The 25166-nt window shown below is 40.3% G+C and overlaps 1 protein-coding gene across 2 annotated transcripts in view; it reads left to right on the top strand.

Annotated features, from left to right (window-relative positions):
- tanc2a (tetratricopeptide repeat, ankyrin repeat and coiled-coil containing 2a) overlaps positions 1–25166 on the top strand; it is a 62723-nt gene that overhangs the window by 21852 nt on the left and 15705 nt on the right. The window contains exons 1-17 of one of the 2 annotated variants that reach the window (XM_023293687.3): positions 4052–5139; positions 10851–10990; positions 11966–12134; positions 12218–12520; positions 15139–15264; positions 15881–16147; positions 17659–17801; positions 18427–18658; positions 18765–18937; positions 19970–20050; positions 20131–20331; positions 21157–21291; positions 21903–22099; positions 22215–22323; positions 23919–24041; positions 24143–24280; positions 24375–24473. In XM_023293687.3, coding sequence (XP_023149455.3) covers positions 4854–5139; positions 10851–10990; positions 11966–12134; positions 12218–12520; positions 15139–15264; positions 15881–16147; positions 17659–17801; positions 18427–18658; positions 18765–18937; positions 19970–20050; positions 20131–20331; positions 21157–21291; positions 21903–22099; positions 22215–22323; positions 23919–24041; positions 24143–24280; positions 24375–24473 — 2922 coding nt within the window. In that variant the 5' untranslated portion in view covers positions 4052–4853. Of the gene's footprint in view, positions 1–4051; positions 5140–10850; positions 10991–11965; positions 12135–12217; positions 12521–15138; positions 15265–15880; positions 16148–17658; positions 17802–18426; positions 18659–18764; positions 18938–19969; positions 20051–20130; positions 20332–21156; positions 21292–21902; positions 22100–22214; positions 22324–23918; positions 24042–24142; positions 24281–24374; positions 24474–25166 lie in introns of those variants that run through there. The other variant, XM_023293686.3, reaches the window with a different exon arrangement.

Below are 25166 nucleotides of genomic sequence, written 5' to 3'. Positions count from 1 at the left end.
TATCTATCTATCTATCCATCCATCCATCCATCTATCTATCTATCTATCTATCTATCTATCTATCTATCTATCTATCTATCTATCTATCTATCTATCTATCTATCTATCTATCTATCTATCTATCTATCTATCCATCTATCCATCTATCCATCTATCCATCTATCCATCTATCCATCTATCTATCTATCTATCTATCTATCTATCTATCTATCTATCTATCTATCTATCTATCTATCTATCCATCTATCCATCTATCCATCTATCTATCTATCCATCTATCCATCTATCCATCTATCCATCTATCCATCTATCAATCTATCTATCTATCTATCTATCTATCTATCTATCTATCTATCTATCTATCTATCTATCTATCTATCTATCTATCTATCTATCTATCTATCCATCTATCCATCTATCTATCTATCTATCTATCCATCTATCCATCTATCTCCAGCTGAGCTCTTTCTAGCTATGAGGCTAACATCTTTGAGAAGGAATTTGATCCTGGGATTGACGCTGCAACAAACTGCACTTTATTGGGATAAAAAGCTCTCTGCTTATTGCATATGACTGGAATTCCTGGATCACGACTGCATTCGGACCACTTCAAAGATCCTGAGAATATGTTTTGTCAATCATCGTGTTACTGTCCTTTCATAACTTGTTAAATCCCTTAGATCTAAAGTGTTTCCTCGACTAGTTTGAAGTGGGCCGTGCATTATCGTGCACGTTGCTGTCTGCTTGTCAGTACAGAACTTGTCAGTACAGAACTGTCTGAGTGACCAGCAGCTCAGGTACTCAGGTGCAACAGGTACTACATCTACTCTACAGTATGTTTTCTGACATGCATGTCCTTTATCTCCTGCCTTATTGGACAGTAAATTTTAATCGGTTAGATTATTAATAGCAATGAATTGATTAAAAAGAAGTGTAATGTTGTAGCAATAACATCTCTAATGGGTATACAGACAAGGAAAGGGAAGTGTGCATACTTTTACTGGTACCGGTTTACCTAAATGTCAACAAAAACAAGGCTAAATTTGTATCCCACAGTGTAACTCACTGTATAGCAGTGTTATAATTATATCTGCACAGTGTCGGACTTTGGAAACCCAGGTTCTGAGCTAATGCTCATGCACGTTGCTATCCCTGCTAGACTGCACTAAGTGGTTTCTGGTACAAACAAACCTGAAGAAAACTGCTTGAATAGGAGGAGTTGCATTGGGGGGAGTTGACCTTTCACTCTGCATTTGATTGCCCTTATGTGCACTAGTGAGGGAGAAAACACAAAAAATGTACCACCCCAACCCCCTGCCGACCTCCCCTCTCCTCCTGCTGCTCCTCCTCTTCCTCCTCCTCAGGGTTGGTTTGACACACTTCTCCTAAACATTACCATGTGGAGTGTCTCTGTCTGCCTTTGTCTCTCTGCTGCTCGCTTTCTGTCAAAACAGAAACTCAATTGTGAGCCAAGGCGACTTCTCAGAGTCAGAACACCATGTCAACACACACAAACACTCACAAGCTCTGATTTCAGTTGATTTCTCTTCTCTCCTTTTCCTTTTTTCTCGGTGTTTTGCCGATCCTCCCTGCCTCCTTCCCACAGTCCTGCCGTGTTTTCACCTTCCTCCTTCTGGCTGTCATTTCTGCACAACACTGGCGACTGACAGTCATTTTACAGCATTAAAAATTACTGTGTCATAGAAACTTCACTCTGGTTGTGTGATTAATGCAGCAGCCCAGACAAAGCAAGAGCAGCATGTTCATTATGATCATGTCCTTACAAATTCCGTAATTATTTGTTATGGGAACAATCACTTATTAATAAAAAAAATGACTGGAGATCACTAAAATGTCAACTAAATAACCGTCCAAATTTAATACCAACCACTTTCTAATTAGCTAAACAATAATAAAATGAGCTGATTCAGAAATGGTTTGGATTGTGTTCTTTTTATTAAGTTGAGATAATCATGACAGATATTTCAGTTTGTGGTAATTTATCAAATTTTATATGGAAAATAACAAAATGTATCTGTGTCTGAGAAATCCCTTTCCACTAAGTTCCCCATTACAAAAACACTTCTGAAGGAAGTGTGTTAATTCCAGATCACATGACCTGCTCCACATGATGTCATTTCCTCCTGAAGAAAAGACTGGCCAGACTCCAAGGCTTTCTGACTTATTTAATATAAAGTAGTCAACAGGTCTGACTACGATATCTTTGTAAATAACTTTCAATTTCAATTTTACTCAGTTGTATATATAAAATTTAGAAGAATCTTTCTGTAAAAATGCCATGTAGTGTTTGGTTATAGGCAGACATGTTGATTTTAGGCCTGAAAACAGCAAAAATGTCAATTATGATACAAAAAGTCCCGCAGTTATATATTGACTCATCTCATGTTCGCTTTTTACTCGAGTTAAAGATTCAAATTCCTTAACTGTTTTTTAGGCCTGTTGGGGTCAGCAAAATCAAGCTGCAAACACAACAACGATATTTAAACATCTGTTGTGTTGATATTTGTTATTTTACTTAGCAAATAGCTTCCAGCATATCCAGCTCTTCACAAGGAAATTTTTCTTTTTTCTTGCATTTGTGCTTTTGGCCGCTAGACAAACACAAGTCTTTACAGCTGTGATGTGGAAGCAGGTTCGACTGTTTCTTACATATGGCGGTTTTTCCATCATTTTTACACGCCAGGCAAGTGTAAATACACAGCCTATACGGAAATATATACTAGCTTCCTTTCTAGTTGTTAAGCTTACCACAGCTGAGTTCTGTCATACCGGCAGACACGGGCTTCAGACATGAACTGATTTAAGCTGTAGAGTGTGTTTATAGTTATTCAACAGTGTAATCTTTAGTCAATGTTAGCTGTTATTGCTATATAATTTTAAGCTCTGCCCCCCTCCCAACATTTTCATGTACAGAAATTTGACAGAAAATGTTTGATGGCTGTGAATCACTACAGATTTTCTGTATGGAAAAAAACAAATGAGATTTTTACACCTGGAACCAGGGGGGAGTGAAATATCTCCTCCTGTTTATAATATTTGCCCTCCTTTAGCTGTGTTTTTGGTCTCTATCAACCCCTCAGGGATGTGTTTGCCTCTTTAGCTGCTAAATGCTCCAGTATGTTGACCAGCTAGTTGCTGACTGCGTCTTTTTGATGTTTGGTGGAAACAGTTGCCTGCTGTTGTTGAAAACAGCACTATGGGAGCTATGCAAGTCAACCAAAACCAAAGTAAAAAGCTGAGGGACAGTCAGCCAAACAATGAGTTGTAACTTACAGTAACACAACAGCGTCAATAGTTATGTGTACAAAGCAGAGGAAAATAGGACTGAAGCATAAAAACAAACTTGAAGCAAAAGATGAACAGATGGTACAGATTCATTTACATTGTAAAGTGTAAAAATGTAAAAAGCAGCTTTGATTTTTAGTTATGAGACAGACGCCTAGCAAAACAGGAATCAATTTAGTCCACATAAGCTATGGACTGTATGTTTTATATTTATTTTTTGGTAATCTGTAATAGAAAGCACAGATTGAAGGCATTATAACCTTTCTATCTGTTACACCTTCCAACCAGCACTCTGCCTTTTTAGGGCATTTTTTCTTTGCTACTTCTCTGACTTATTATTATTTCATGACCACTCTGTAAATCTCAGTCCAGCGGTTTCTTTAAGTCTTAACCGTAACCCAGTCTTTCTTCATCTCCTCGTCTTTTAAAGCCTGTTATTCAGAAATAATTTTTAGAGACTTCAGCGAAAGATTGGAGCATCTTTATTCCTCTTTATTTCGTCCTTTTCCCTTCTACATTTTTCACATTTTCTGGTCTAAAGCGGATTACAATCTTCCGTCTTCTCTGTGATTTGTGGTCAGACGCTCCTCTGTTCTTGGAAAAAAGGAGTCTCGCTTTAATTGCAGCATTTCTTTGCTCTGCCGACCTTCATTCATTTTCGGTCTCGGCTCGTGTTTTTCTTCTTTTTAGAAGTAACAAGAGTGAACCTTCTTTGGAAACTTTCCTCGTGCTTCTCGACATGTAACAGATTACTCTCTCGGTTCAGCTCCTCCCGTATGGAGGACTGAAGTCCATGCTCATGCAGTCCTTCTCCTTCGCCCCTGTGTGAGTGTGTTTTTCTTTTTTTTCTCTCTTTTTTTGGGTTGGAGGAGGGGAGGTTTTGATTTGCAGTGCAGTCAGACGAGGGAGGTCGTCTTTCAGACCAGATATGGAGCCTCTGCTGTTGAAAGAAAGACTCTGAGCGCTGGAACTTTACTTGTATTTCTGACAAAACTGGACATCATCTTGGAGAAGACTGACTTTTTTCCACTCAGTGCTTTTGCTGTTGTTTTCTCTGTTTGATTTGGCTCTACCTGTGAATGAAAAATAGAGCATTTTTTGGCTGTAAAGGACAGTAGCCAGTGGAAATACATAATCCAGATCAGCTTGGAGTTGGAGTCTGTGTGGATTCTAGTTTCACCTCTAAAAAAGTAACAAAGAACCTTCACTGAACATGTGAGAAGTTTGCTTGTTACCGCTGCATTTTCATGTTTTACTCCTGCAGTCATTCTGCTTCAGAAGTTGGAGTTCCTCTGGTGTTTTTTCCTCCTTTGGAGCGTCTTATCTCTTCATTTGTACCTCTTTCATCTTTTTCTCCCTCTCTCCTTTGTGTACGGTGGAGAAGGAGGAGCTCAGGACCGAAGAGAAGACCGAATACTGATGTCATCAAATTTTTACCAAGAAAACTTAATAGAGGGAATGAAGCGTACAGCTGTAATTGACTCCATTCACTCTGCCCCCTACATGGAAACGCTCTGAACCAATCAGAAGCTCCCTGCCAGCCAGCCATGGACTGCACGGCGGCTATTTTGAAAGCGTGTGCCCGCTCCAGAAGTAAGTGGTGTCGGCACCGGCGGTCGTCCGTCCGTCACCAACGGAGGCCGACGCACGGCTGCCGCTGTGGCAGAGGTGTTGTGGCGGTGGGCGTCATCAGCCACGCCTCGTCCATCCTGCGGCGCTTGTTGTTGTACGTGTGCTGTTGTCGGTTCCACGACGAGAGCTTTGAGTTGTGTCGGGAATGGGTGGATCGTCCCGCTGAGGAAGTGGACAGAGGAGGAAGAAGACGAGAGGAAGGTGAGAGTGAAGGACTCTCTCAGGGGTTTGTGTTTTAACAGGCAGACGGCTTTACACAGGGTTCTAAATTAGCTGTCTTTATGTCAGTGTTGGGGGAACAGTTTGCTTCCATATTTACTAATAATAACAAATCTTATTTTATGAAACCTGTCTTATATCTGGACATCTACTTCTGGTACTCCAGAGATGTAGCATTGCACTTTCATAAAGTTAAAGAACCCATATCGTGCACATTTATAGTTTTATATTTCTAATTTTTAGGTTCTACTGGAGTATGTTTACATGCTTTAATGAAGAAAAAAAACGTAATTTTTCCCATATCGTATGTTGTTGCAGCATCTCTTCTCACCCTCTGTCTGAAATGCTTCTCTGCTCTGATTGGTCAGCTGGTCGAATCAAGTGAGGCAACATTGGTTATGTCCTGTTACCCCAAATCTCTGAGTATAGGCAGAGAGATATAGTCCTCTCCTATGTAAGGAAATAATGGCAGACTGTGAAGAAGTTGCCGTTTTGGAGGAAGGCATTATGCAAATGTATCACATGGTGATGTAGATAAGGTACGGAAGTGAAGCTTGGATATTCAACGTGGTGTTTCAGGCTTGTAAGAGCTGTGGGTTTTCTGTGGGAGAGAATAAATCCCTTTGGCATGGACTTTTTACACTTTTTTGATATTTTACATGCACCAAAAAGCCGCTATATAACACATAGAAGGACTGAGAAAAAGCACAGTATGGGCTCTTTAAAGACATTTTGGAGTATGGGTCAAGCAATTGACACAGTTTTAATAGGGGTGGATGCTACACAGTTCATTTGATTCATGCAAAAGTTGGTTTGCACAACATAAATAGTTCCACTATGTGCAAACCTGCTGCACTTTACAGGACTGAGTCTTGCTAACTGACTCTATCACTATCATGTCCGCTTATGAGAGATGGAACCTTTGGAGTTGATTGAGCGCAGTTTCATATTTGCTGCGTCATGCTAGTTAGCCAGCTGTCTGCAGCTATCAGACTAATGTCTTCATGCATGAATGACCACATTCTTTTTCTGTCTGTGCTCTAACTGATCATCAGAGTATGCGACCATGATTGACTTATTTAAAGGATTGCTGACGTTGTTTGTAATATTAGTATCTAGTTTGAATGTTTTCTTATGGTAGGCTTATGTCTATGTAGCTCTTCACCCCTCTATCTTTAGCAGATCACACTAACTGTATCTAACTCAGCACAGTGAGCAGAACAGAGCATCTGCAGTTCACATTGGGGGGTTTCACTAAATTAAATCATCCAGTAATGGCTCCATGAAATTTTAAGGCCCTTGCTTTAGATGCTAAATAATGCCGTTGAGCTGATTTCATCCACGCTTGCAGAGCTTTGCATGAGAGCCGGCTGCCAGCCAAACAGCTGATGACTAATTTACATCCAGCCGGCTGCTTTATTCTGTTAATATTTAATGCCACACACAAAAGTTCATGGGATTAATAAATGAGTGATTTACAGTGTGTTTTACACAGCAGAGGATGCCTCGATGCTCAGTTGATTCAATAAAGTCACATGAGCGGTTCACATGTTTTGTCATTATGGAGTTATTTTTATGAATAATTCAAATTAATGCCAATAGATGAACTGAAGAACACATGGGGGTTAAAGATGTGTCTGGAATTGTGGTGCCTTTAAATATTATTATCTTTTTACAGACTACTAAATTGCACAAGAAGCCGCGTTCTCCTTTACAATAATTCCCTACATGTTTACAATCAGGTTGGAAAACTCATTATAATTTGCAATAATTAAGATCAGGGTAAATGATTTTGGCATTAGAATGTGCCAGAGATCACCATATTTGGGTTTTTATAGCTTGTGGATGGCCAACAGTGTCAAATAACATATCAGTTTTCACTAAAGTTGAACTCAACGTGCAAAATTAGCACAAATTTACCACATTCTGTTGGAATGTATGAATATAACTGTGCAATTTTACGGTTTTAAATTCCTTCTAGAACCACAATGTGCAAGCTGAGCAGCACGACTGTTCATGGTGAAAATGAGATTTAGCTGCACTATAAATATAGCTGTATGTATATGTATTTTTCCTTAGAATGATTTGTGTGGCCTCCATGACCATATAGGACATTCCGAGTGTCAGGTTGCTTGGTTGACCTCATATTTCCACAGACATGGATTTTTTTTTTAAAAATGTCTTGCTTAGCTATTATTGGCAGCCTCAATAACAACAATCAATATCAGCTTGAAGAAAATCCCAGATAATTAAAGGCTGAATTTGAATCCATCAGAGGGCTTTGCCACTGAGGAGGTGGAATCATTTCAGTCAATACTTTAATAAACGTATTTAAAAACTGGCCTGCAGACTAAAATAATGCACATGGAATGGAGTGGTAATGTGGAATATTAACGGGTGAACTTGTGCTTTTTAACTTGCCAGTTTGCCAATTACAGTTTATGTTTCCCAGGATGCCTTTCAGCAGGGAAACACTGAGCTCATGCTGCATATTCAGTCTCAAAGCAGAGATGGTGTTACAAGTTTAAAGAGATTAAAACATGAATTTATATGGAAACAAGATTGGCTGAGGTTCCCTGCTGTCAGATGAGGCTAAAATGATACAAACACATGACTTACTGAAGGTTTTTGCCTGTGGGTGTCAGACTGGTGGACCAAATGATAACCAGTTTGTTTGAAGTAAGCTGACTCCTTTAGGCTACAGGAGAAATGTAGAAATTAGATGATTATTGTTGTTGTTGTTGTCATTAACTCCAGATCTAATCATTTTCTCTATGAGGCTGCAGTGATGTCAGAAAGTTCTCATACTTCTGACAGAAAGAAAGGATGTGAAGAAGGTACAAAGAAAGGAATATGGAAAGAAGAAGAAAGGAGAATGGAGGAGAGGATGGAAGGAAATGAGACAAAGAAAGTGAAAGACGAAGTTAAAGAAGTAAGAGGAAAAGAAAAAGGACAGAAGACAGGGAAGAAAAACAAAAAGGAAGACGAGAAAAGAATGGATGAAGTGAAGGTAGGAATACAGAAACAGGAAAAAAGGGAGTGGAGAAGACAAGACTGAAGGGAGGAAGGACACAAGGAAAGGACATAAGGGAGGAAGAAAGAAGATGGACAGAAGGAAGGAAAGAAGGAGTAAATAGCTAAGAGAGAAAGAAGAAGAGAAAACAGAATGGAGGAGAGGGAGGAAAGAGAGAAAGACAAAGCAAAGAAGATATAGTAGAAATAAAGGAAGAAGGAAAGAGAAACAGGAAAGGAGGAACAGAGAGAGGAGAGAAGAGGAAGGAGGACAGAAATAAAAAGATGAACGGAAGAGAAAGAAAAGAAAAAGGAGAAGACAGAATGGAGAAGAGAGGAAAGTATGAGATAAAAACAAAAGAAAGAAGGAAACAAGTGAATGAAAACACAGGAAAGGAAGAAAGAAGAAATAAAGTCAGAAACAAAAGAAGGAAGAGAAAGAAAGAAAGAAAGAAAGAAAGAAAGAAAGAAAGAAAGAAAAGAAAGAATGAGGGTAGGAAAGAGAAGGAAACAAATAAAGGGGGAGAAAAGAAGGAAAGAAGACGGAGACAATAGAAGGAAGGAAGAGACAGAAAATGATAGATGTAAAAAGAGAATAAAGGAAAGCGAAGAAGAAGAGAGGATGAGATGAGAGGATGGAGATGAGAGGATGGAGATGAGAGGATGGAGGGAGGAAAGGAGTGAGCAGCTGACAGAAGGAATCAGAAGCTGGACTAGTTAACGAGACAGAAATGGAAAAGTCTGTATCTGATCTTTCCATTTTATTTTTCTTCTTCTAAAAAAGACTCACACACCCTGTCATTGACTGACCACACACACACACACACACACACACACACACATGTATGTATGTGTGTGTGTGTGTGTGTGTGTGTGTGTGTGTGTGTGTGTGTGTATATGCGATGCTTCTCTAGTATTTTGTCAGTCAGCAATTTATAGCTGTAATTACAGACCGTCGGGAGACACACAGAGTATGAGCTTTCATGCTGTGGCTCACATTCTTCTGTGTGTGCATGTGTGTGTATGTGTGTGTGTGTGTGTGTGTGTGTGTGTGCACGTGTGTGTGTGTGTGTGTGTGTGCATTCACAGCAGTCTTGGCATATTTAGGTCATGATAGTGAATATATTATTATGGAGATCAATCACTGTTTTGCACATGTTCACACATCGTCTTCACAGTTGGCTTGAGTTCATGCTTTGTGTGTGTGTGTGTGTGTGTGTGCGTGTGTGTGTGTGTGTGTGTGCGTGTGTGTGGTGTTAGGTTCTCTTATGATTTGTTCTACTTTTATCATCTCTTTTGATTGGACAGATTTAAAGCCATTTTTCAACCTGATTGGTGTAAAGAGGCAGGACCACAGTTTAATCTTCCAGTGTGTCTGTGGTCATTAACCAGAGTGAAATACATGCTGGATGATCTTTCTGGGTCGTCCACTGGTCAGTTTGTGTTTTTAACATCACAGCAACTCGATAGCAAGGATATTCTGGACAAAAATATGTTAGCAAAGTTGATATTAAATAGTAGGGATGTCTGATATTGGCTTTTTGCCAAAAAACGATATGCTGATATTGTCTAACTCTCAATTTACGATTCCGATGTCAACCGATACCGATATATGTGGACTTGGAAATAATTTCAAACGACAGACATATTGTTAGTCAGGCACAGCAAGCTCGTTATTGCAGCCACACTTGTTTACAAGCTTCATGATGCAGTTTGATGTGATCATTTGCAAGCCGGTAAATGCTGGTGAAATCCAGGCGTGATTTTATCGGTTTTCATGATAGGCAAAAAAACCCCGATAACGATATTGACCGATATTACATTTTCATGCCAATATTGGGCTGATATTATCGGACATTCCTAACAAATAGTTCACTATCTTTGTTGGTTTTTTGGGGTTTTTTTTTTTGCTTTCCTGCAAGGAAATTGCTAACACTCTCTTAGCTTAGCTTGAAGGTCCGCTCTAGTGAGAATGAGGTTTTACCTTGTTAACATGTACATATTTTTTTTTCTGTGATGATCATTTTCAGATTTAAAGTTCCCTGATTTCCTACGTAACAATCCTGAGGATCCAGTCCTGTCAACTTGCAAGATCTGTCTTTCAGTATGACTAAATTACTCCAGTATTGCAACTTACCAGTGTGTAGTGTAGAATAGACTGACAGTGTTTGAGCAGAGTTGTAGGTGAGCTGGTGTGCTCGAGCGGAGAGGCTGGAACTTCACTCATCAGCCAGTCTTCCTCCATCCAAAGATAAGAGAATCTTCCTTGCAGTGATTCCCAAGGTTACTGTTGCTTAGTCTTGTCTTTTTCAGGATTCCCAAATAAGAAATAGTAAATCCCATAGTTAAATGTGACATGCTGATCTGGTGGATGTTGTTAGCTTTGGAAGAGGGTCAAACTCTTCCAATTTTTAGTCTCTGTGCTAAGCTAACCTGCTTCAAGCTTTTCTCCACATTTTTTCTCATTTGATTCTCAGCAGGAAAGCCAATATGCATATTTTGCAAAGTATTAGATTATTAATTTAAAGCTGGTATAATTAGGATTCATAGTAAATCACATGACTAGCTGTATGGAAGACGAGTTGCTTGGAGTCACAAACCTGCTGAGAATTAATTCAGGAGGTCGCCTCAGCTCTACAGCTCTACAGCTCTACTCTTTTTCTTCACCTGTCTCTCTCCAGGTGAGGATGAGGAGTTGGGACCGCCTCCCTCTGTTGATGAGGCAGCTGATGCTCTGATGACCAGACTGGGCTTCCTGCTGGGGGATAAGGTCATCAGTGGAGAGCCGGGTTCTGCTTACCACGGCCAGGACGATGGACAGGTAATCAGCTCACACGTCTGGGTTGAGTTTAGTAGCGCCTCACTTTCTGAACACTTTTATACTAAAAAGATTAACCCGAAACTCTTTTGTAATGACCTGATTTTCTGCATTAATTGGTCCTAAAGCATGATCTGATCGACAGTGTCCCAATTATAGACAATCTTTTATGTTTTTCTTGAACTGGTTAAACATGTGTAGAATAATCATTTTGATTAAATGCTGTTTCAACCCCAGTTGTTTTCAGAATTCTGTTTTTAATTAAGCGTCTCCTTCTCCTTGAGAGCCCAAACTTGACAGCTGCCACCCCATTTAGTCTGTTAACCCGCTAAGCTAAAGCAGCGGCAACATTAAAGTAACTCTGACTCAGCCAACTGAAACCCGTTGCTTTAAATAAACAGGCACACAAAATAAACATCTTTAGCTTTTAAATCTTTAATTAACGCACTACTTACCTAGCCAGATAATTGAAGAGGCCTCTACAGACACAAAATCAAAGTGTAGAACCATTGTTTTTTTTTTTTATTCTTTATTTTACCAGGTAAGCTCAGTTGAGAACAATTTCTCATTTACAATGATGACCTGGCAAGAGGCAAGAACAGGAAGAAAGACAACAAATAAACAAGTACATATACAAAAAAGGACAAACAAGTGTTTAAATAGAGATTAAAACAGCCTAAATTAATGCTAGAAATTCAGTGAAAACAGTCAGCATGTGCAGCGGTCAGCTAGGATCTGCTGCAGCTTCTGCTTAAACATGTAAAGTGATGGAAGAGATGACAGTTCAGAGATGTTTGGAGGGAATTCCAATCGATCGCTGCAGCAAAGCGAAAGGAATTCTAGCCAAAGACAGTGTGAACCTTGAGGACAGAAAGTGTTATGAAATCACTGGACCTCAGGTGGTGGTTGTTATAGGAGGGGTGTAGGAGGTTGGAGACAGTCATATCTACATTATTTCTCTGTGTCTCTTCCCCACAGAGGATCTCTCCCTCCTCCAGTCTGGCCAGCAGCAACACCTCCCCCTGCTCCACACTGCAGCCTCCTGCTGGAGGGGAGGGCAACAATAACAACAAGCACGCCTCCCCCAACCACGCCTCTGTCGCCTCCCCGTCCTCCACGCTGGAGAGCAGAGACAGCGGCATCATAGGTGAGTTTCTTCAACAGTCCGACCCTTAAACCGCTAAAACTGTGCACATTTTACGCATCGCCCTCGTCCTGTCTGCCTTTCAGCCACGTTGACCAGCTACTCCGCTGACTCGGCCGCCGAAAGGGACGACAGCCCCAAGTATCCTAGCGACTGTTACCATGGCAGCAGCCTCAACCTCTGGCAGCAGGGGGGTCGGCCGGTGGTGGCCTCCACCTCGTCTTCCTGTATGGTGGCAGCAGGAAGTGCCAACGACGGCTTCCTGTACAGGGCGGAGGACAGCATGGCCGCCTCCACTTACAGCCTCAACAAGCTGCACCCGGGCCGAGGTCCTGGCTCCACCCACTCCATCCCCCTCTACCTCATGCCCCGCCCCAATTCAGTCGCCGGTAAGATGGCAAATGGATGTGGTGTGTGTGTGTGTGTACAGTATATGGTCAAGTGGTTTCGCTCCCACACACACTTTCCTGTTAGGAAGGAAACGCATCACTCTTTCTTAGCTATAGTGAGCTCACTGCTGATAGTGAGAAAACCATGAGAAATGTGTCTCCTCTGGGGGTTCAGACTTTACCACATTTACAGTCAAATGAATGATGGTAATACAGTAGTTTTACTACAACCGTGGTTAATTTTTAACTTTATTTCCAACAAGAATCCTAACAATAGTTGCCTCGGTGTAGTTTATGCTCTTTTTCCATCACTTCCAACTGCCTGTTTGTCTCATCAGTGAAGGTTGTCAGGGTTGTTTTTTAGCCGGAAAGAAATACTTGCAGACACTACTCAGGGCTGAAAAACACATCCGATGCTTAGTTTTTTTAGTAATATCAATGTTAATGGAAACTTTAAAAAGACGTATGTAAAATCTGTAATTAATCCTGCAGAAATTCACATAGTATTTTACTTTTTATATTATGTAAAACAATACCAGTTTTAACATAATTTGCTATATTTCATGTTATACCAAAACATTTCCCCATGCTTGAACCTTTGCTTTACTTCTGCCAATATGATTGTGACTGGTATAAGAAATACAAACAAGCCAGAGTGTTTTTCTCCCTATAGAAGAGTGATAATGAGGTGCATGTTAAGAAAACTACCTGACCTTGATAAAAAAAATACAGCTGCAAGAAATGTCTGCTAAATCTGTTAAAGCTGCTTTAATCGATATTTTCTGTGATAATATATATTTATATGGTAAAGCCAATGTTTTGTTTACCCTCAAGAGGCCAAAAATGTTCAGTGTGCGCAGCTTTCATTTGCAACCACTAAATAATGAACCCATTTTAGTCAAATGAAACACTTAGTCATTGGTGTCTGTTCTACAAACCACCGTGCCTGTAGCTTACCCAGTTTAGTTTTAGCAGCAAAAAAGTCACCATGTAGTCACTTTAAACTTGCACAGTTTATCATTTCAGAAGTATACTTACAGTAAAATAAGATTGATGCCAGTCAAGTGTGTTAACATTGAGACTGACACATAAAAATATCCTTCCAACACGCCTAAAGCTCACTTATTAACACTTGTTTCTCATTTGCTTGATCTGAAATCTAAAAACGAGGTGATAATGAGCTCTGACTGTGTCTGTTGTTCAGAATGTGTCGACACAAAACCACTGAGCTGAAATACAGACACAGTGTCTGTTCTCGTCTCATCCTCCTTTCCTTCTTTTTTTCACTCTGTGTTTCATAAAAACTAGAAACCATGAGTCCTTTGGGAAAGGAAGGAAGTGACATGTATGTCATTTCTCACACACACACACACACACACACACACACTTATAGACAGGATACAAAGCACAGCTAGTGCTCAGATTCTCTGCTGTTTAAGAGGAATGTAACTGGATTGATCGGATCAAACTTTCGGTACGTTTCTCTATTTTTATCTGGAGTCAAGGCAGCTTTAAGTTTCGGACATTATCAACGCTTTGTTAGCTTTCAAACCAGCGTCAGGGCAGCTGAAGCGGGAACTCCAGAAACAGCGCTCCTTGGACAGTATCCTGCTGATACTGCCTGTCCTTCACTTCACTAACAACAGAAACAAAAGTGTAGCATTTCATTACTTTTAACCACAAATCTGTACGAATACTGTACAAGCTGGAACAGAATGTCAGTGTTTTTAGATTTCTTTGTAGTTGTGATCAGATGTTATGATGTGTTCGTACAGTTGAGGATTAATTAGTTACAGTCGACACTCGAGCGCTGAGATCAGACACAAGAGACCAAGTAACGTTATGCACCATTCAGGAACCTTTTTATGGTGTCTTGACTTAACCATGAGGTTGCCAGGCAACAAGAGGAAACAACAGGAAGCCACTGCTCCTAACACTGACCCCCTCACAACACTACAACTTGTCATTTTTTAGTTTGTGTACGTGTTGCACAAACAGCATAGAATGTGTTAATTAAGAAGACTTAAAAGGACTTTATTAACTTTAGACACTGCCTAGCTAGCCGTTTCTCCCAGTTTGTAGTCTTTATGCTAAGCTAAGCTAACTGTTGCTTAGGCGTAGCGCCATAATTAGCAAACATGTAAAATAACGGGGAGAATCTTCATTTATTCATTTCTTCACGTGGCAAAAATGTGTATAAGTGTGTTTCCCCATTCCCCTGCATTGCAGGTACATTACATATTGCACATAGACAGGGTGAGGTAGAGAGGAGTTATTACATAGAAAATATTGTTTACATTTTAGTTTTTGCCATCAGTCTCACTGTGCTGTGGAAACGTGTTTTGTGTGTGATGATGCTGTTCTCTCTACTGTGTTTGAGGTTATAGGAACAGTGTTAGTGTCTGAGCAGAGGGTGAGCTGGATGGAAAGAGTCTGATGATGCTCTCTGCTCTTTCTCGGCAACACTAGGTGTATATGGAGTCCATGGATGGAAGCTTAGTCCTAATAATCTTCTCTGCAGTCTCAATAACTCTTTGGACAGCCTGCCTGTGAGAATGCTTCTCCCACCTACTGTCTGTGCAGAAAATGAACTTTTTCTTCATCCTCTTCCTCTCCAGCCACTAGCTCGGCCCACCTTGAGGACCTGGCCTACCTGGATGAGCAGCAGAGGCACATCCCCTCGAGGACGTCCCTCAGAATGCCCAGACAGAATTCTGGGAGTCGTAGTCAACCAGACCACAGAGGTAAACACACATGCACTGGAAAAAATGCCCCTCTCAAAACAAGAAAAAAAAAACTATTTCAAGGAACTTTTACCTTGAAATAAGTGGAAAAATCTGCCAATAGAACAAGTGAAAAATGTCTTGGTAAGATTTCTTGAAATAAGATATGATATTTAGAATATTGAGATCTTAAAATTAGCTGGGAAAACTTATTTGAAGCTATATTTGACCAACATTGTCAAGCTTAGGTGTCTTAAAATAAGCCAGACATGCTTTAAAAACAATAACAGTTTTTCCCTCAAAAATAGACTTTTGCTTTCATGTAACCTCCTAATTTGAGATGTATTAAACTTATTTTGAATTTTCTTGTAAAATTCAACTCAAAACAAGATAATTTCAAGATTGTTTGACTGAACAAGATATTTCAGATGCATTGTCTTAAAATAAGTCCCTCCATCTTCTGAAATGTCTCTTGTTAAGTGAATTTATCTTAAATCAAGTGGGATGAGACATTTTGACTAAAAATAAGACAAATAGACTTGGTAGGATTTTGAGTTTTTGCAGTGTGCGGATATACTCTCAAATGCAGTTATTGTACTAAGTGATGTAACTCTACTCCTGTCACCTCCTCCTGCAGTTCGTTTCACTCCCTCCCTCAACCTGAAGCCGCTCCACTTCGAGGTTCCCGGCCTCTCGTCTGATTGGCTGTTCACCGGCAGGGGGTGGCTCTTCCAGGAGGTGGACGCGTGCCTCCGCAGCGACAACCCGGCGACCGGACGGGGCGCGGTGATTGTCGGCAACATGGGCTTTGGCAAAACGGCCATCGTCGCCCGACTGGTGGCGCTCAGTTGTCACGGCAACCGCATGTGGCCAAGCGCTGCTGGGAGTCAGACCATACCCAAACGTAAGAAGAAAAACTTTGTATTTTACATCCACGAATACAGTATTATACCAGACAAGTTGTCTAAGCCAGGAGTGTCAAACATGAGGCCCGTGGGCCAAAACCAGCCCTCCAGAGGGTGCAATCCGGCCCTCAAAGTGTAAAAATTACAGAGAAGACATTAACTGCAGATTGTAAAGCAGTAAAACTATAAATTTAAAATAATTTCTAGACCATGACAAGTTGTCTTGATCATGAAGTAAAATACTAGATTGTTCATTGTTCTTTTGTCATTTTGTGTCTCGCTTTTGTAATATTTTGTCTTGTTTTTGTTGTTGTTTTGTCTTTTTGTGTCTGACTTTTGTCATTTTGATCATAAAGTAGAACACTATATTGTTTGGTTCCAGATGACTAAATGTTTTGCTTCTTTATGGATCCTCTGTGATCTGGAAGTTGTAATGTGTAAATGATAAGCTGAGGAATAATGTTGTGGAAATTGAATTTATTTTTCTGAAGAAATTTACGTTTGTTCATGATGTTTTGTAAAAAGATAATTGCTTAAATGTGAACATTTTCAGAATGTACCTTTTTCAATTCAATTCAATCTTATTTATATAGTGCCAGTTACAGTCAAATTGTCTCAAGAGACTTTACAGAACCAATATGCCTGAACAAAGGAAACATTTGGAATTAGGGTTTTTTATAAGTTATAAGGCTGTGATTTTACTGGTCCGGCCCATTTGGGATCAGATTGGGCTGAATGTGGCCCCTGAACTAAAATGAGTTTGACACCCCTGATCTAAGCTGTTCTTTCCCTTTCACAATAAGAACCTTCAACCCCTTTAAAGTCTTCACTACATATATGATATGATTCTAGACAGATGTGAACTTCAGCTGCGACTTGACTGATTGATGTACATAAATAATTCTTTTTTGGTTTCACAAATTTTTAAACACATGTTTGCCATTACAGGCTTTTGAGTGTAGATTGGTGGACAAAAAACTCGACTAAATGTGCAAAATGCAGAGCGGTTTGAATGTTTTCTGAAGCAACTTTCTGTTGTAGCCCTAATTCATGGTGACCTTTTGCTATTGATTTGGAATGTTAAGGTAGAAAAAGCCAAAAAATTGTCACGTGTAAGAATATTGTGTACAATCCAGACCCAGAAACAAAAAGACTTTGTGAGAGCTTGAAGGGGACATACACAATTTTTTGGCAGCAGCTTCCCAAAGGACCCCCAGCAAGTTACTCCAACCATGAACAGAATGTTATTTACACACTTACTCATAGCAAAGAAAGAGCTGAGTCATCATACAGAACGCTAATAAAACCCTCCAGGCTCACAACCAGCAACCAGACATGTAGCTGAGCCAACCACCAGAAAAAGCCACTTAAATCATGCAGTGGAACAACAAGAAACACACCAAAGCAGGGTGCAAGCTGCTGAGAGCGAAGAAAGCTGCAGCTGCTGCGAAGAAGAAGAAGAAGAAAGAGGGAGATTGTTTGTATGTTCACATGTTTGCTGCTGTTCCAGATGTGGAGCCTGTTTCTTTCTCACACGATTCCCTGGGAAGAGGAGGAGGAGGAGGAGATGAAGGAGGAGGAGGAGGAAGCTGTCCAGGAACTCCAGAGATGAGGAGGAGGCAGGAGGAGGTGCTGAGGAGACTCGCTGGACAGGTAGCATTTCACTGATCCTTACTGTGGATCTGATGTGTATTAGCAGGTTGCTAAACTGCAAAAAAGAAGACAAGAAAAAAAAACTCCATAAAAAAACTGTAAAAATTTCCCTGTAAGGTGCAAGAAAACTAACTAGAATACTGTATTATTAAAAAACTGTACAAACAGTTTTTTAAAATTTGCAAATATATGGTAATAATGATATTTTCTCAGTTAAATACAGTACAAACTGCATAGATTTAAGGTCAAACATTGTAAAAGAGCTGATTACTATTCATAAAAGTACAGATATTTAATGTGGACAGTATTTACAGTTTTGTTCTGTTATTATATATTATTTGTGACTCAATAAAACAGGACAAATCTGTAAAGTAACAATAAAAAAATGTAAGAAAAAAGTATTTAAGTACTGCATTTTTAAATACATTTCTATATGCATTATTATGTTTGTAAATAATGGGATTTATCAGTAAAATCTGTAAAAAGTAATATTTTTTGCTGATTTAAATACAGAAAACAACTGTTTAATTTAAACACCACATTTCTCTCCAGCTGAAATGTCAAAGGCCCATGAACTGAGAATGTCCCAGTAACGCAGACACTTCTTCCTGTCCGTCTCTTGCAGGTGGTCTCCTATCACTTCTGTCAGGCTGACAACTGTCACACCTGTCTGGTTCCGGAGTTCGTCCACAACATGGCAGCGATGCTGAGCGAAGCCCCTCTGCTGGCGGCGTACCGGGAGCTGCTGCATCGGTCGCCACACCTGCAGAGCATGCTCAGTCTGCGCTCCTGCATCCAGGACCCGAGTTCTGCCCTGCAGAGAGGAATCCTGGAACCGCTGGATGCTCTCCACAGAGGTACAGATTCTGCTGCATTCTGGTGGCTGGTATGCTGTGAATTCACAGACAGCGCTTAATCTTAATGATACACATTGTTGTGTTTTTTGATTTTTTTTTTCCCCAGAGAGGAAGTTGCATGTGGAGGGGGCGGGGCTTATTGTGCTCATTGATGGGCTAAACGAGGCAGAGTTCCACCGGCCGGACTACGGTGACACACTGACTTCCTTCCTGACCCGAAACATCCAGAAATTTCCTTCCTGGTTGAAGGTCATCACCACTGTCAGGACCAGTCAGCAGGTACAAAACAACACAAAGAGTCAAAGCACAAAGATCAGGGGTGTCAAACTCATTCTAGTTCAGGTTCCACATTCAGCCCAATCTGATCTCCAGTGGGCCGGACCAGTAAAATCACAGAATAATAACCTATAAATGACCACAACTCCTAATTTTTCCTTTGTTTTAGTGCAAGAAAGTATATTCTGAACAACCTGAAATTTATGAAGAAAGTCAAGTTGTTACAACAAAAACAAAAAAGCAAGACAAAATATTACAAAAACCAGACACAAAATGACACAAACGAGACAAAAAAACACAAAACGACAAAAACAATGCACAAAACAACAAATAAAGCGAAACATAAAATGACAAAAATAAGACAAAAACACAAATGACACAAAAAGGAAACACAAAACAACAAAAACGAGAAACAAAACAACAAAAATATGAGACAAACAACAAAAGTCAGACAAAAAAGACAAAAAGCAACAAAAATAAGACAAAATATTACAAAAATGAGACGTAAAATGACAAAAGAACAATGAACAATCCAGTATTTTACTTTATGACCAAACCAACTTGTCATGGTCTAGAAATTATTTTAAATGTATCATTTTGCAGTTTTACAATCCGCAGTTAATGTCTTCTCTGTAATTTTTACACTTTACAAAGTCGTCTTGCGGGCCGGATTGGACCCTCTGGAGGACCGGTTTTGGCCCACGGGTCGCATGTTTGACACCCCTGGTCTAGCTGTTATACTGGCTAGAATTGAGAAGTTGTTTTTGTCTTTGTCAATTCAAAGTCTCTTGATACAGAAAGCTACAGAGAATCTTGAGTGGTAAATCTGTCAGTGTTGTCGCTATGAGCTGCATGTCTGCTGTTGAAGTGTGGAAAGCTGTTCAGCCTGCTTGAAATGACATCTGTCTCCAGCTAATTTACTGTCAGTGCTGCCAAACCACAGTGAGCAAAACAGAAACTGGAATCGGCTTCGCTGACAAACAAAACTTTCTCTGAATTAACAGAATCTGTTATTTTGTGTTTTCCTTCCACCAGGACATCACTCGCTCTCTGCCTTTTCACCGCATCTCTCTGGACAGGATGGAGGACAACAGCGCCATAGACAGAGACCTGCAGGTAACATCAGGACCTGTTTATCCACATGTTTATCTGACTGTCTGTGTACCTGGACTGCATCTTTGTCTGTGTTTTCTCAGGGCTACCTGATGCAGCGTATCCAAAGCAGCGCTGAGATCCAGAGCAACGTGTCGCTGAGCAACGGCCGCCTTGACAACACGGCGCTGGCCAAGCTGATCAGCCACCTGAAGAGCCTGAGCAGAGGCTCCTACCTCTACCTGAAGCTGACCCTGGACCTGATAGAAGGAGGATATCTGGTCCTGAAGAGCTCCAGCTTCAAGGTGAGGCAAGGAAAGAGGGCGGAAAGAATGTGGTGATGCTAAAGCTGACTGATAAAGGTAAATATTTTAGAGGAAATGAAAATGTGCTCTCTTATGCTGTGATTTCGGAATGAATTGAATTAAATATTTGGCCCTAATTTGAACGGAACTTAAATGCAAGTTCAGTGTCTAAACAATCAAGGTAAAAATACAAGTTAACACTGAAAGGAGTTGAAAATCTTTTTTTTAATGATTGTGAAAAGCTTTTAAAATGTCAGCTGCATGTGTGTTCACTATAAACAGCCAGAATGTCAGTTTCTATGTGAGCAGTGACAGTGAAAGTTGACGTGAGGAGGATGAAAGCAGTTCAGTTGTTATTTGAAGTTAAGAAGATTAAAGCAGTTCAGGAGTCAGGGAAGAAAGCAAATAAATGTCGGTGGTATTATGATGGATAATAGCTGTTAAAATTTCAGCGCAAGTGCTGGAAATAGTTCTATAAATAGGTTAAAAGTCCATTTTTACACAAGCTCTGACAGTTTGGAAGCTGTCAGTTGAAAAGTAAGAGCTGAAAGTAGCTGAAATGTCATTTTAATTGTAATCCAAGTAATATTGAAGCACTGGAGAATGCTTGGACATTTGTTATTTAGTGGCAGCAGTTGTGTCAGTTTAAGGCTGTAAAACTGCCATTTTTTATGCTTTTGCTATGTATGTATTTATTCTGACAGTAAATAAATGATTAATATAGATATGTAGGTAATCATTTAGTCAAGTTCTAGTACAGTCGATGAATTATTTAGTTTCTTGTGAACCTGAAGCCTTTTAATTGGTGTGTATTTGTGTGTACAGGTGGTTCCTGTGAGTCTAGCAGAGGTTTACCTGCTGCAGCTCAACATGAAGTTTCCCACCCAGTCGTCTTTCCAGAGAGTTCTGCCTCTACTCAACGTCACCGTGGCGTCGCTTCACCCTCTGACCGACCAGCAGGTATCATCACCTGCTCTGAGTTTGTGTTTAGAAACACGTGTCCCCCAAGAATGAGTCGCAGTCTCCTTCTTTCTTTTTCAGGGTTAATTTGCATACCTCCAAATATTGACATTCCTCATCAGCCTCAGTTGGGTCAATATATAATTGCAGGACTTTTCATGTCATAGTTGACATTTTTGCTGTTTTCAGGCCTAAAATCAACATGGCCACCTATAACCAAACACCACATGGCATTTCTACAGAAACATTCTTCTAAATATTATATATGCAGTTGAGTAAAATTGAACTTGAAAGTTATTTCTAAAGATATTGTAGTAAACCTGTTGACTACTTTATATTAAATAAGTCAGAAAGCCTTGGAGTCTGGCCAGTTTTTTCTTCAGGAGGAAATGACATCATGTGGAGCAGGTCATGTGATCTGGAATTAACACACTTCCTGGAGAGGTGTTTTTGTAATGAGTAACTTAGTGGAAAGTGATTTCTGGGACACAGATACAATTTGTTATTTTACATGTAAAATTTGATATATTGCCAAAAAAGAAATATCTGTCATGATTATCTCAGCTTCATAAAAAGAACACAATCAAAGCTATTTCCTACTCCTCCTCCAGCTGTTTGAGGTGGTGAATGCGGGCGCTGTGATTGGAGGAACCCTGCAGTGGGCGGAGTTCTCGCAGCGTCTGGAGCAGCTCTCCTCTTTCCTCCTGCGGCGAAGCGACGGCAGCAGGATGCTAAACCACGCCTCCTTCAGAGAGTGGCTGATGTGGAGGGAAGAGGGGCAGGATGACCGGTTCCTCTGTGACCCCAGGTACACCGACGGGCAGCTGGAGGGAAGAAAGAACGACAGAGAAAGAAGAGAGAGAACTTTTTACTGAGTCCGTCTGTCTGTCTGTCTGTCTGTCTGTCTGTCTGTCTGTCTGCAGGAGTGGACACACTCTTCTGGCCTTCTGGCTCTGCAGACAAGAGGGGAAGCTGAACCGACAGCAGACACTGGAGCTCGGACATCACATCCTGAAGGCTCACATCTACAAGGCAAGACACACACACACACACACACACACACACACACACACACACACACACACACACACACACACACACAAAGAATGGCTCCATATAGACAGGATTCTTAGCGACACACATGTTCAAACACTCTGGGTTAGAAAAGAAACCAGAACGACTGAAAGCTCATAAGGCGACCAACATGAGGAGATGTAGTTTTTGGGTCACAAGTCAACAAAATACAAAAGTGTCTCCAAATAGAGAGACTTGCATTTACACACGAGGACAAATTCATTCATTACTTAGAATTATAAATCAGGGGTGTCCAACATGCGGCCCATGGGCCAAAAGCGGCCCTCCAGAGGGTCCAATCCGGCCCTCAAAGTGTAGAAATCACAGAGAAGACATTAACTGCAGATTATAAATTAGTAAAACTATAAATTTAAAATAATTTCTAGACCATGACAAGTTGTTTTGATCATAAAGTAGAATATTAGATTGTTCATTGTTCTTTTGTCATTTTGTGTCTTGTTTTTCTAATATTTTGTCCTGTTTTTTTGTCTGACTTTTGTCATTTGTCTCATTTTTTTGGTCATTTTGTGTTTCCTTTTAGTCTCGCTTGTGTTGTTTGTCTACTGTTTTGTCGCTTTGTTTCTTTTTTGTCCATTTTTTGTCTCGTTTGTGTCATTTGTATAATTTCTTATCTCGTTTTTTCCATTTTTGTTGCTTTGTAATTTTTTTGTCTAATTTTTTGTTTGTTTTGTTTCGTGTCATTTATCTCATTTTTTGTCACTTTGTTTCTCACTTTTGTCGTTTTGTGTCTCATTTTTTTATATTTTGTCTTGTTTTTGTTGTTTTTTTCTCTTTTTGTCTGAATTTGTCATTTTGATCATAAAGTAAAATTCTATACTGTTCAGTTCCAGATGACTAAATGTTTTGTGTCTTTGTAGACACTCTGTAATCTGGAAGTTGTAATGTGTAATGATGAACTGAGGCATAAAGTTGTTGAAGTTTAATTTAGTTTTCTTAAGAAATTTCAGGTTGTTCATAATGTTTTGTAAAAAGATAATTCCTTAAATGTGAACGTTTTCAGAATGTACTTTATTTGCACTAAAACAAAGGAAAAATTTGGAGTTGTGGCTATTTATAGGTTATTATGCTGTGATTTTACTGGTCTGGATCACTTGAGATCAAACTGGGCTGAATGTGGAACCTGAACTAAAAGGAGTTTGACCCCCCTGTTATAAATGATTCCCAATGTGAGGACAGGTTCCATCAGGATTAATTGTATTTTCACAGCCATCTCTAAGTTGGGTCCATCGTAGCTGACAGGATATTTTTCTTTTAGAATTAGTCATCTTTAAAATAATGATCTTGGCTATTGTTCATTTGAACAAGTTGATAAGCTGCTATCTGTTTACAATTAGTGTTTTGTTGATTAGTGCATTATTATGTGTTGTATCATTCATTGACTGTTGAATCTCATGGTTTGTCTGAATGAAGCTGTGAAGAACAGGAACATAAAGTGGCTGACGTCTGACTGACAGAATGCTGTGACTTTAACAGACTGATGAAGAACAACGTTACGTATCCATGTGTGAAAAGGGTTTCTTCTCATCCTCCAGGGTCTGAGTAAGAAGCTTGGGGTTTCCTCATCAGTTCTGCAGGGGCTGTGGCTGTCCTACAGCACAGAGAGTCTGAGCCCTGTTCTCTCATCACTACGCAACCTCTACACTCCCAACATCAAGGTAAAACACACACACACACACACACACACACACACACACACTCATCTACGTACATTTGCTCATACAGGGGGACTGTAACTTGGCTTTCTCCACCTGTGCAGGTGAGCAGGTTGCTGATTACAGGCGGGGCTGACGTGGATTACCGTAGCGACGTCCTCAACAGCGCCCCCCTGCTGTGCGTTCACGCTCACCTGGGCCACACTGACGCCGTGGCGCTGCTGCTGGACCATGGAGCTCAGGTGGAAACACTTCAGAAAGTTTATCTAACGTTATGAAAACTTTCAACTAGAAGACTTGTTTCAGTTTAATGAGGCTCCTGTGTTGCATTTCCAGGTGGATGCTCAGTCACAGGACGGATTGACCGCGCTGGGATTCGCTGCAGCAGCCGGTCATCTGGACATCGTCACCATGCTGAGTCAGCACAGAGCCAAGGTATCCGTCTGGAGCTCGGCCTGTCTCATCTTCTTCCTCAAACTGTGTAATCTGGTGTCACCTGGTGGTAATATAAAGAACAACACCACGGTGGACATCAGCAGGACACACGACTGCACAAATGAACACCAGGATGAACAAAAAGGATCGCAGTAAAAGTTCTAAAAAAGGCTGTTTGTCAAAGCGTCACACAGCGTTTGAAACCCCCTCATGTCACACCGTTCCTGAAGTGTGAACTGTGAAAGTGTGATCTGAAGTGTCGACAGCGCGTTCAGCAGCAGAAATCCGATTGTTTCTCAGAACATTTTTATATTTAGTCCCAGCCCTTATTATCCTTACCCCTGTGTATATCTCCATAATACACAATAACAATAATACAGACACTAATAATAATACATTGTAGGAAAGTAATGTGATTCCTGCATGACGCTTTTTATCTTAATCTTGGAATTACACAATATTGATGCAACAGTTGTCAAAGCTGAAAGGTGAATCTAATCTAGGAGTGGCAGGATATTGTTCCTTATTGTTCCGCTCAGCCTACAGTTGCTCGAATGTAACATGAAGTGCCACCTTCCACTGAACCAATTAGCTACAAAACGTGTTTTTTCAAAGCACTGAGGTGTTTATTTACAATAACTGAGAAATGCTAAACCAGGGGTGTCAAACTCATTTTAGTTCAGGTTCCACATT

Source organism: Amphiprion ocellaris, chromosome 19 (assembly GCF_022539595.1).
Source record: "Amphiprion ocellaris isolate individual 3 ecotype Okinawa chromosome 19, ASM2253959v1, whole genome shotgun sequence".
Taxonomy (NCBI): Eukaryota; Metazoa; Chordata; class Actinopteri; family Pomacentridae; genus Amphiprion; species Amphiprion ocellaris.
Note: the sequence above shows the minus strand (reverse complement) of the source record. Positions and strands in the feature narration are given on the sequence as shown.